Source organism: Oncorhynchus mykiss, chromosome 8 (assembly GCF_013265735.2).
Source record: "Oncorhynchus mykiss isolate Arlee chromosome 8, USDA_OmykA_1.1, whole genome shotgun sequence".
In the NCBI taxonomy this organism is placed as follows: domain Eukaryota; kingdom Metazoa; phylum Chordata; class Actinopteri; order Salmoniformes; family Salmonidae; genus Oncorhynchus; species Oncorhynchus mykiss.
In genome coordinates this window covers 62,240,739-62,253,799 of record NC_048572.1, presented here as the reverse complement: position 1 = coordinate 62,253,799, position 13,061 = coordinate 62,240,739, and the positions used below count along the sequence as shown (strand labels likewise).

Sequence of the window (13,061 nt, the reverse complement as noted above, 5' to 3'; positions counted from 1 at the left end):
CCTTATTATGCAGCAGTGTTCTCAAACATTTCAACATAAGTGTAAGGAAGCCTCCATGAAGCCCGCTATACTAGCCTGTAACTGTAGGCTCACTATGACATGAAACCACAATGCTCTCCATTTGATGTTTCACTTCTCCTCGATAGTGTAAGCAACGTGGGCTTCCTCATTGTAGATTCACAGAACCTCCCTCAAGCCTGCCTACATTTCTCACACCAAGCAGTCAGCTGAGGCTTCTCTCATGAAAATGAATTGAAACTAATTGGAGGACAATAAAACTGTATGCATCCATGTGCCTGAACTAAAAGTGTTCAGTTAGTCTCATGCCTCCCGCCTGTTCTGTGATAAACCTAAATTAGATTGCCTTGCGCATCTTCCACACAAATATATTACATTTCAAAGGTTGGTTGCTCACAAAAACAGAGCCTGCTGAATGCAGAGGGGAAACTGCATTACCCCACCTTTCGTATGCAAATGCCCCTCTGCAAATAAATGTACCATGCTATAACACAAAGAATGTGGCAGCAGCACCTAAGAGCTCATTAACCTTTCAAAGCTCGGGCCAACGTTTGCATCCAGTCCTGGGAAAACTAACCGTAGCTTTGCATTTAATTTGGGGCATCTACCGGAATGAGGCCTGGTGGGGTGGGGGGGGGGGGGGGGGGGGGGGGCTTTATGTATTAAAAGAGACATCTGTTGTGATGGACCACTGTTCTGAAAAAGGGAAGAATTTGTGTGTCAGATATGCACAACGTGCTTGATGGTTATGTGAGATAAGCTTGTGTGTCTGTCTGCGCACCTCTTCACTGAACGTTTAACCTATGCTTATCTAATAGGCTATAGGCTTAACGTGATAAGAAATGACATTGGGTGATTCCCTATGGGCCCTGTTCAAAAGTAGTGCTCTATATAGTGAGTAGTGTGCCATTTGGGATGCACACATTATCCCTCACCTTCGACCTCAGAGACTCCACCCCTTCCCATGCTCCAAGCACAGAGGGTTAACCCTTTTGAAACAAGGAAAAAAGAAGCCCATGCAAATGTGAGAAACCTCACTAATGGCAGCGTATTTAAATATTTAACAATGTCATTGAGTTCTGGAGTGAGCTCACCACAGGAACAAAGAGCATTTATCCCCATCGTCCTGCACTGAATACAAATTATTTATTGTGACTGTTTTTGGACAGCTAGAAATACTTGTCCCATGAGGTACCTATGGCTATGTAGGTAGGACTAATTTAGATTATATATATATATATATATATATATATATATATATATATATATATACACACACACACACAGTTGAAGTCGGAAGTTTACATACACCTTAGCCAAATACATTTAAACTCAGTTCTTCACAATTCCTGACATTTAATCAGAGTAAAAATTCCCTGTTTTAGGTAGGTAGGATCACCACTTTATTTTAAGAATGTGAAATGTCAGAATAGTAATAGAGTGATTTATTTCAGCTTTTACTTATTTCCTCACATTCTCAGTGGGTCAGACGTTTACATACATTCAATTAGTATTTGGTAGCATTGTCTTTAAATTGTTTAACTTGCGTCAAAGTTTTGGGGTTGCCTTCCACAAGCTTCCCACAATAAGTTGTGTGAATATTGGCCCATTCCTCTTGACAGAGCTGGTGTAACGGAGTCAGGTTTGTAGGTCTCCTTGCTCACACACATGCTTTTTCAGTTCTGCCCACAGATTTTCTATAGGATTGAGGTCAGGGCTTTGTGATGGCCACTCCAATACCTTGACTTTGTTGACCTCAAGCCATTTTGCCACAACTTTGGAAGTATGCTTGGGGTCAATGTCCATTTGGAAGACTCCTTTGCGACCAAGCTTTAACTTCCTGACTGATGTCTTGAGATGTTGCTTCAATATATCCACGTAATTTTCCTATCTCATGATGCCATCTATTTTGTGAATTGCACCAGTCCCTCTTGCAGCAAAGCACCCCGACAACATGATGCTGCCACCCCTGTGCTTCACGGTTGTGATGTTGTTCTTCTGCTTGCAAGCCTCCCCCTTTTTCCTCCAAACATAACGATGGTCATTATGGCCAAACAGTTCTATTTGTGTTTCATCAGACCAGTGGACATTTCTCCAAAAAGTACCATCTTTGTCCCCATGTGCAGTTGCAAACCGTAGTCTGTCTTTTTTGTGGTGGTTTTGGAGCAGTGGCTTCTTACTTGCTGAGCGGTCTTTTAGGTTATGTCGATATGGACTCATTTTTACTGTGGATATAGATACTTTTGTACCCGTTTCCTCCAGCATCTTCACAAGGTCCTTTGGAGTTTTGGAGTAGTGGTTTCTTCCTTGCTGAGCAGCCTTTCAGGTTATGTAGACAAAGGACTAATTTTACTGTGGATATAGATACTTTTGTACCTATTTCCTCCAGCATCTTCACGACCCTTTGCTATTGTTCTGGGATTGATTTTCACTTTAAGCACTAAAGTACGTTCATCTTTAGGAGACAGACCGCGTCTCCTTCCTGAGCGGTATGACGGCTGCGTGGTCCCATGGTGTTTATACTTGCATACTATTGTTTTTACAGATGAACGTGGTACCTTCAGGCATTTGGAAATTGCTCCCAAGGATGAACCAGACTTGTCGAGGTCAACAATTTATTTTCTGAGGTCTTGTCTGATTTTCCGATGATGTAAAGCAAATAGGCACTGAGTTTGAAGGTAGGCCTTGAAATACATCCACAGGTACACCTCCAATTGACTCAAATGATTTAGAAGCCTATCAGAAGCTTCTAAAGCCATGACATAATTTTCTGGAATTTTCCAAGCTGTTTAAAGGCACAGTCAACTTAGTTAACTACTTGTTAACTACCAACTGGAATTGTGATACAGTGAATTATAAGTGAAATAATCTGTCTGTAAACAATTGTTGGAAAAATTACTTGTGTCATGCACTAAGGAGATGTCCTAACCAACTTGCCAAAACTATAGTTTGTTAACAAGAATTTGTGGAGTCGTTGAAAAATTAGTTTTAATGGCTCCAACCTAAGTGTATGTAAAATTCAGACTTCAACTGTATATATCTTTACATTTTATAAACGTGTGAACTTTCCAATTCGTGGCGCAGCGGTCTATGGCACTGCATCTCAGTTGAAGAGGTGTCACTACAGTCCCTGGTTCGATTCCAGGCTGTATCACATCCAGCCGCGATTGGGAGTCCCATAAGGCGGCGCACAATTGGCCCAGCGTCTTACGGGTTTAGCCGGGGTAGGCCATCATTGTAAATACACATTTGTTCTTAACTGACTTGCCTAATTAAGTAAAGGTTAAAAAAAAAATATATATATATATATATCCAGACATGTCTGTGGGCTGAGCTTGTAAAACAATTTCACTCACTCCAGTAGCGCTGTGCATTTAATAGAATAGAATGGGACTTATTTTTAGGACTTTTTATGGTGCATGAACATGCCCATCTCGATTGTGAATGTCAGCATTTAAGCTAGCTGAATTCCTGTCATGTTCCTTTACTCATGCATGCCTGATTAGAAATGGAGTGCCACTGCTTTGCCGAGATAAGTTGTTTATGCTCAGATGGTCATACATTCATTCACATATACATCTATCTTCTGTATTGGCCTCCCGAGTGGCACAGCGGTCTAAGGCACTGCATCTCAGTGCTAGAGGCGTCACTTCAGACATCCTGGTTCAAATCCAGGCTGTATCACAACCGGCTGTGATTGGGAGTCCCATAGGCGGCTCACAATTGGCTCAGTGTCGTCCTGGTTTTGCCGGTGTGGACCGGCATTGTAAATAAGAATTTGTTCTTAACTGACTTGCCTAGTTAAATAAAAAAACATGTTTTAGATGTGCAATTATCTAAACATGACACTTGTGCAAATTACTATAAAAAGCACTGGGCTCTAGGTATCTTTTTGTGATGGATTGTGAGGCAGGGGTGAGTTTGTGGCTAGAACTGAGTCCTCAACACGCAGTCTTGAATCACTTGACTCCTCTAAAAGGAAACTATTTTCATGAAGCTCACCTAGTAATAACCAGGCTGTTGTAACCTATGCCATAGAGATGAACAATGATTTATCTATATGGCCTATGCTGCCTTATCATATATTATATTTGGGGAAAGCAGCAGTATGTAAGGTGCGTCCCAAATGGCACCCTATGACCAGGGCCCATAGGGAATAGAGACGCAACCCTAGTCTGTCTAGTGTCTTCCTACCCCCTTCAGGGAGCAGCTGGTCAGAGAGCGAGAACACCTTACTGTGATCACAGATAGCCCTCTATACTAAGAAAGCATAACAAAAAACCCTGAATCAACCTCCACTCTGTGGTCCCACATGGCTTACAGCTGGAATGCCACACAATTCAATAAAGACAGGGACATATTCACGAGCCAATCAGTTAATTGCAATAATTTCTTCCTTTTGAGTCAGGCTCCACCTCTATCGCTCCAGCTACCAATTACTGTTGTTAATATGCAATGTTCTTGAATAGCTTGCTTTTGTCTTCTGGGATACAAAGGCGTGCATTTCAGCTATTGTAGTTAAGCCCCTGTAATATAGGGAGAACAATACAGCTATTATGTCCTATTCCCAATTTTGTGGTGAGTTTTTTTTTTTTTTCTTTAGTGACAGACTGCGTGCGTGTAGCTGTGTACAGTAGGTCAGTTTCAGTACCACACCTCTCTCTGTTTGTGTCTGTTTGTATTCTAAACCCTCCTCTCTTTCCTCCCTCTCCCCACCTGTTGGCCAGGTTTTCTGGATAAAGGAGATGTCAGGCCATTGTCATTGGAGGAGCTGCTTTTATTTACTGGTTGCCACAGCGACCTGGCTATTGCTTACACATAGGTATAGGTTGGTCTCTGTCTGTGTAGGGCTTGAGGTTAAGATTGTTGGCGCACACAGAGCATCCTCTATTGCCCTATGTAGTAGAGGCTCTGGGTGTGGACCCACCTGGCAGCAAACACTATGGGAATTAAGTGTGGCGAGATGTATTACGCTTTTACCGGGTTGCAGCCTAAAATGTAGGTTTATGTCCCACGTGATAATTGTTATGTTATTCGGCGTGGTGAGTCACCCTTGAGCTAAAGGACTTTGTTTTTTAGATGTCTTTAAACAAGTGGTAAATGCCTCCAAACAGTTTCCCCCCATCAGAAAGAAAACACTGTGTGAGCACTGTGGTAAGTTGGCAGGATATTCCCCACCATATTTAAGATTTCCAAACAGCTGCTACTTCCCTGTTTTTAATCACAGCCGTAAGCAAATTCAGTAGGCTTATAGTCTACTTCTGGAGAGGTCAAAACCGAACTAACTTTTTTTTCCTCGAGAAACCATGTTCGCCTTTAAGCTTTTTTCCTAGGAAAATAGAAGTGAATTCTCTAGTTTGAGCCGCAAAGGAGAAGTTCAAGATCCTATATGCCGACTGCATTACAAATAGGTCTCTGTGTGTGAATGTCTGTGTGTCTGTGTTAGGCTGTTAGGAAAATTAGGTGCTGGACATTTGACCAGCCGTTTTTTTTTCTCCGAAATTTGGGAAATCTGCCAGACAAATATGCATTGGGTGCGTGACCTGATTAGGGTGTCCACCCACGGTGCTCAGAATGATAGAAATCCCATTTAGGTTATATGGTAATTCATATGAATAGAACTTGCAAGTCAAGGACGCAACGATGTGCGAACGGTTCTTCTTACCGAATTCGGATGTGCAGTTTTACTTTTCCTCAGTCAACAAGACAAGTAACGAACAGTAAAATCACTAGCCTATGCCAATTTACTATCCCCCATAGTAGAAAAGTTGACCTATTCTGTTAGTCAGCTTGTCAATAAAGAAATGGACTCTGGGACAGTTGTGGGAAGATGGATTCCAAATTCATACAACCAGTAGAGGCCTATGCTACTTAAACAGCATGTTAAAAAGCAATGAGTCTGATGCAACAGATCAGAACGTTTAGCTTAAAATGTTGATAAACAATTTCTTCATATTATAGTGCAGCAATGCGCACAAAGCAGTAGGCAGTTGTTCCATAATGTAATTAGCAGGAATTCGTTGTCAAAAGGGCACTGCACGTGTGCGCAGTTTCATGTGACAGAGATTTTAAAAAAAAATATCAATTAGAAATGTTGAGAGAGGAGATCTAATAGGCTACTTTGAAGCAAGGTAAGACATGTCTCATAATATGTATTAAAAGAGTTCGCGTTTCAAACAATGAAGTATTTATTTTTCTGAATGCATAGCCTACTGCCTCCAGGTCATTGCAAAGGGTCGTGTGAGGTGTAGCCTGCCTTTCTTTGTTTGAGATGCTGCTGCAGCTCTCGCGCTGTCTGACAGATTTTCTGCTTAAAGACTCAATCTGTATGCTGTATGCGTGTGATTGAATAAGATGCATTACAAATATACTTTGGTCTACACACACGTCAATTTAATTCCACTAAATTATGCAAATTAACGAATAGAACGATAAGCATGACCAGGCAAATGGATATCCATCAATGAAAATGCTAAAAAGCAGTATTTTCCACAATAGTATTTTTTTCTTCTCCTGGACAATTGGCCAGTGGCAATTAAGTTTTTCTTCTTTTTTAATTGTTATAGGCCAAAAACCAGCTATTACCGGATAACGGAAACCCTGGTCTGTATGTATGTGTGTGTGTGTGTGTGTTGAGGACGATCTATCCTGTATTGGCAGTGATGAGCAACCAAAGTATGCCCCTGAAACCCCACCCTGGACAGGTGGTAGAACCTCACCCTGGTTCTCAGACATTCCAGACAGGCCTCTGGAGGGTTGGGTTTCTCCCTGGCCATGTGGACTGGGCCTGGTCAGGGTCTGCAGCTGGACATCTCTGCCTGGTTGGGGACTGACCAGAGTATTCATAGATGCCACAAGTGCCAGTTGCCTTAGTTCCAGTCACACATTCTCTCTCTCCCTCGCTGTCCTCTCTTTCTGTCTTTCACACATGTATTGTAGACACACCCAGTCAGAGGACCTCTGTTTCTCTCACTGTTGCCACTATTTGTGTACTTTGCTTTGACCCCCTCCGGGTCACAAACTGGCAACGTTCTTTAACTTCCAGCTGGCAAGACTTCGCTGCTAATTGTTTTCAGACCCGTATGCCTCACAAACAAGCATATGGCAGTATGGGGGCTCAACTCTAGGACACCCACACAGTGACGACCTCATTACTCAATAACCAAAAGCATTACCTCTCTGTGAGCTGGGGAGCTGGTCTGATGATTTGTCTCCATTTATTTTCTCCTGACGCTCACTTAGGCCAGGCAGCAATCACACACAGACAAACACACACACAGACACACACACACACACACACAGAGACTTCTCTCTTGTCTAGAGAAGTTGACTCTTTTGCTGCTTGTTGACTGTAACATCAGTTTTCCACTAGTGTATACACCCTTATGTTACACTAGAGAAATTGTTTCCATAGCTAGGGCTGACAGTGAGGAATTGTGAAGAGCAGAATCAACAACCTCTGCATAATCAACCCAGTTGCTTTGTGAGAAGGTGTTAAAGTTCAGAGTTAGCCATTGTTATGTAAATGCAGGGTGAAAAATACCAGTGGCCTGGCTTTGGCCCCAAGTGAGAGCAGGTCCACTGGAGCCATGGCCCAAGTGAGACACTGGTACCGGCCCGCGTAGATGGATGGAGTCTTTTGGGTAAATCCTGGATGGAAATGTGCCATAAAAGTGGCTCTGATCATTAATGCTTTTCATTGAACTTAATGTAACTATCAAAGTGTCAGTGACAGATATAGGACCTTAAGCCCTCTGTCGGTCTGTTTCCAGGGGGGGATGTTCAGTGAGGGGGAACGTGTTTCCTGTTCTGTCATTGAATTAACTGCTTTGTTGCACCCACACAACTCAGTACAAGTCCCCATCAGATTTTATAAACCCCCAAATGCGTTTTTTGGGGTCTGATATTCCAGGCACAGATTAGGCCTAGTCCTGGACAAAAGCATGCTGTGGAGATTCTTCATTGAAAGTGCTTTTTAGTCCAGGACTCGGTTTAGGGCCCATCCTGTATCTGGGAAACCGGCCATTTCGATTGAATTAAAATCTGTCTTTGCTAGCCTACAGTTTTGCTGGTGTTGATCATATTGACATTGCTTATATAATTCATATTTCTTGGATATTCTACCGCTTTATGAGTGCAAATGAAACCAAATCAAATTATGCCTGTTTGAGTCGTCACTGAAGTACTTGCTCTGCCTTAGTCCTGAAAACGGGATGGGGACATCAGATAGCATATGGTCTTAAACCAACCAGGCCAACAGGCTTCTGCAGTCGAGCATAGATGCGTTATATAGTGAGATGAATTTGCAACAGCAGTCTTCTGACTAAATGGTCACATCTACCTTAAATATATTTTTTTATGTAACCTTTATTTAACTTGGCAAGTAAGTTAAGAACAAATTCTTATTTACATTGACGGCCTACACCGATGAAACCCGCACAACGCTGGGCCAATTGTGCACCGCCCTATGAGACACCTTATCACGGCCGGTTATGATACAGCCTGTTGGCTGATGCAGCCTGTCAATAGACTGTTGGTAATTAGGCCTAGTTAGTGACGAGTGTAAGGGTTTCTGTGGATGTGGTAGTTGGATATTCTTACAGGAGAAACACAGAATACTCCAATTTGTTTTTTACTCCTGCTTAGGTGAGGCTATTTTGTGGAATTTGTGGCCTTCTTGAATTCCCTTGAGAAACGTGGCAATTTCACACAGTAGCCGGCTACATTTGAACAGTAGCAGGTGAGAGAAGATTCTGTTCTCTTGGGTGTTGAGGCAGTGAACCTTTGTGGTACATGATTTAATATGCATACAGGAATATCTGGTAACGGGTACATTTCTTCTCTGTAGAGAGTACCATTGTACAGTACAGTGCTATCATGGGATGGGGAAAACATCGGTGGATGCAGTTTTATTCTTTTCAGTGTTGAAGATTTAATGACACACTGTTCCAGTGATGACACACTCAAGTTTAGTTCATTCTTTTGTCTCAAAATAACTTGAAGTCCCTGTATTTCGGAAATGATGAGTGATAAATTGTACCACATGTCTGAAAGAAAAAAATATCTTATTCCCTCTTGTCTGTAATCTGTGTATGGGAAAGTTGGCCAGATTCAAAAGGAGCTGTGCTGTTCACTCCTCTCCAGTCAATTAGTCAACTGGCACTGAGTGTCTAATTTGAGCTCTCAGCTCACATACCCATATGTTGAACATAAACAATGAATACATGCAGCCAGCCATCCTATTCAAAGCAGCCTACGCTATCTCTGGATTACGTTCCCCCCTTGCCCACGTCTTCTATATTCCGTGTGTGTGTGTGTGTGTGTGTGGGGAGCAGTCTCCAACACAGTGCTGCGGCCAAAAGACGGCACATTACCATCTCAAGTCAGACACTATAAAAACATGTCTGTTTACTCTGTCATTACATCCGTGTTTGGTGAGCCGGCGTTGTAAAAAACTATTTGCTATCAGCCCTCGTCATTGCACTCTGTCCTATTGTTCAGCACTCCTTATTGCTATTGGAGTACATTACAGGATTGTGGCCAGTTAACATGGAGGGGGGAGGGGCAGCATTGGTCTCCCAAATGGTACCCTATTCCCTACATAATGCACTACACTATATAAGGAATAGGGTGTCATTTGGGACGCTCCCAATGACCGACTTGCGAGGTAGTACATGAACCTCTGGGAATAGGGCCTCCTTTGGACTCAACCTTGTTAGTCAAAGGAGATTGATTACGCCTGAAGGGTCACCTATAGACCTATAGCCCTTCCCACTTATGCTTGGTGACATGGGGGCTGACCTATGCACTCTTATTCCACAACTACCCTGCACCAACCAGACAGCTAGCCTATCATCAGGCAGATGCACCCGGTGGATTGATGAACCTTGAATACAACACTTTAATATTTAATCCCAAAAAGCCCCCCTTGGCTTGCAATGACCTCATCAACTATAATTGCCTACCTGCTGTGTCTGCTGCCTCCTAAAACATTGTTTGCATCCAAAATACCACCCTATTCCCTATATAGTGCATTATGGACACAGGTCAAAAGTAGTGCACTATATAGGGGACAGTGCGCCATTTGTGACGGAACCATCTCACCAGTAGGGAAAAGGTCACATCCTGCAGAAGACATCCTGTAGGAGCAGTGAGGTAGTTAATGGACACAAGGCAGTGCACCTCATCACATAATGATGGGTTGACCGACAGCTGTGAATGAATGAAGCAATAAGGCCCGAGGAGGTGTGGTATATGGCCAATATACCATGTCTAAGGGCTGTTCTTATGCATGACGCAACGCGGATACACCACAAACCCCCGAGGTGCCTTATTGCTATTATAAACTGGTTACCAACGTAATTGGAACAGTAAAAATATACCATGGCTTTCAGCCAGTCACCATTCACATTCTTTTGCAATAATTCCATTTGCTAGGTTAGGTAGGCTATCAAGCTTGGTTTCAGGTATGATGATAACACATTTGTTTATTGAGCAAGGGGATTAAACTGCACACACGGCAATGTTTTTATTGTATGACAAGGTATGGATTCACCTTTTCCAGTTTTGCATGTCAGTGGATAATGTAGGCTTAGTTGTATTTAATACACCCCCCCCCCATATAATCAATATTAAATTAATCTATATAAGATGTAATTGAAGGCCTGCAGTACCCTAACATCCATTCTTTGTTGCAGAGGACAACTCTGCCCTCTACAGACAAGCTGTGATGACTTCACCTTATTTTCTCTGGGCTCAACAGAGTTGGTGCTAATTCAATTTCCTACCTAATGCTGGTTCCTCTCAGTCAGTGGGATCAACAATACAGCTGTGTCTCGTGATGATCTATTTTCTGTTAGGCAGCAGACTTTGATCAGTCAAAGTGAGGCATAGCCCAAAAAGCAGTTCACCTCAGTATGGCATCCTATCATTGCATACAAAAGGTGGTGTATAAAGTAAAGTTGAAAGGGTGAAGAGAATGTTCCTACATTTTTTAAAGTTTAGTATCTTCCTGATTTACAGTGAGATCTTCTGTGCTGCTTACTCCCTCCTGAGGTGTCTTTCTTCTCCCCTCTGTGCAGATGTGAAGGGACCACCCACACACCGCTTTTCCTGTGGCCAGTCGCCCTACTCCGAGACCAGTATGTGGGAGAGGAAGTACTGCATCCTGACTGATAGCCAGCTCATCCTGCTCAATAAAGAGGAAGAGGTGAATAAAGTTCCTCCTAATACTACTCCTCTTATACCACCATACACACACACCATTTCAGAGGAACAAAGCAAGGTGTGGATAGTGAGGGGGCTGAATCTGACATCTTATCTCTAAAAATCTATCCCGTCTTCTGTGTGTGCAGGAAACATTTACATTTAAAGAGAATACCTTAATATTGTATGTCCCAGGCTGATCATGGTCCTAAGCTACTAGGAAAACTATTACTTATTCAGTATACATACTATAGAAATAAAAATAATACATTTGCTGATGAATGCTTCCGTTTTTTCCCCCCTGTGTGATTTTTCAGATGCCAGGTGAGGTGGTTGATAATCCTACAGAGTCGTCAAAGAGCAGGAGCCTGCGTCGGACAGTCAGTGTTCCATCAGAGGGACAGTTCCCAGAGTTCCAGGCAGAGGGCGCCTCCATTCTAGGTAAGACTGCCACAGACTGAAGAGGAGAGGAGGAAGCATATTCAGGCCATTTGGAAAGTATTCAGACCCCTTCCCCTTTTCCATATTTTGTTACATTAGAGCCTTATTCTAAAATGGATTGAATTAAAAAAAATCCTCATCAATCGACACACAATACCCCATAATGAGAAAGTGAAAACAGGTTTTTAGAATGTTTTTCACAATGTATAAAAAATGAATAACAAATACCTTGAGCTCAGGCATCCTGTTTCCGTTGATCATCATTGAGATGTTTCTACAACTTGATTGGAGTCGACCTGTGGTAAATTCAATTGATTGGAAATTATTTGGAAAGGCACACACCTGTCTATATAAGGTCCCACAGTTGACAGAGCATGTCAGAGCAAAAACCAAGCTATGACGTCAAAGAAATTGTCCTTAGAGCTCCGAGACAGGATTGTGTCGAGGCACAGATCTGGGGAAGGGTGCGAAAAATTCTGCAGCATTGAATGTCCCCAAAAACACAGTGGCTTCTATCATTCTTAAATGGAATAAGTTTGGAACCACCAAGACTCTTCCTAGAGCTGGCCGCCCAGCCAAACTGAGCAATCGATGGAGAAGGGCCTTGGTCACGGAGGTGACCAAGACCTTGATGGTCACTCTGACAGAGCTCCAGAGTTCCTCTGTGGAGATGGTAGAACCTTCCAGAAAGACAACCATCTCTGCATCTCTGGACTGGGAGACTTGTAAGGATCTAGGGAAAGGTGAACGGAGCAAAGTACAAAGAAATCCTTCATGAAAACCTGCTCCAGGATGGTCAGGACCTCAGACTGGGGCGAAGGTTCATATTCCAACAAGACAATGGCCCTAAGCACACAACCAATACAATGTCCTTGAGTGGCCCAGCCAGAGCCCGGACTTGAACCCGATCGAACATCTCTGGAGAGACCTGAAAATAGCTGTGCCGCGACGCTCACCATCCAACCTGACAGAGCTTGAGAGGATCTGTATAGTCCCTATGCCTTCTGTAGCCATGAAGTGCTTTGGAAGGCTGGTCATGGCTCACTTCAACACCATCATCCCAGAAACCCACGTCTGCAATCTTTATTGCACTCCACAGTGCCCTTTCCCACCTGGACAAAAGAAACACCTACGTGAGAATGTTTTTCTGGCTGTGTGGTGCCAGGATAACAACCTCTCCCTCAACGTGATCAAGACAGAGGTAATTGTGGACAACAGGAAAAGGAAGGACCCAGCACGCCCCCATTCTCATCGACGGGACTGTAGTGGAGCAAGTTGAGAGCTTCAAGTTCCTTGGTGTCCACATCACCAACAAACTAACATGGTCCAAACACACCAAGACAGTCGTGAAAACAACACAACAAAGTATTATTCAGGAGACTGAAAAGATCTGGCAT

At 43.0% G+C, this 13,061-nt stretch overlaps 1 protein-coding gene across 6 annotated transcripts in view; it reads left to right on the top strand.

Moving 5' to 3' along the window:
- LOC110530304 (ras GTPase-activating protein nGAP) overlaps positions 1-13,061 on the top strand; it is an 89,493-nt gene that overhangs the window by 21,435 nt on the left and 54,997 nt on the right. For all 6 annotated transcript variants that reach the window (XM_036985931.1, XM_036985930.1, XM_036985927.1 and 3 more), the window contains exons 2-3: positions 11,100-11,227; positions 11,541-11,664. In XM_036985931.1, the coding sequence (XP_036841826.1) occupies positions 11,162-11,227; positions 11,541-11,664 (190 nt within the window). In that variant the 5' untranslated portion in view covers positions 11,100-11,161. The remainder of the gene's footprint in view (positions 1-11,099; positions 11,228-11,540; positions 11,665-13,061) is intronic.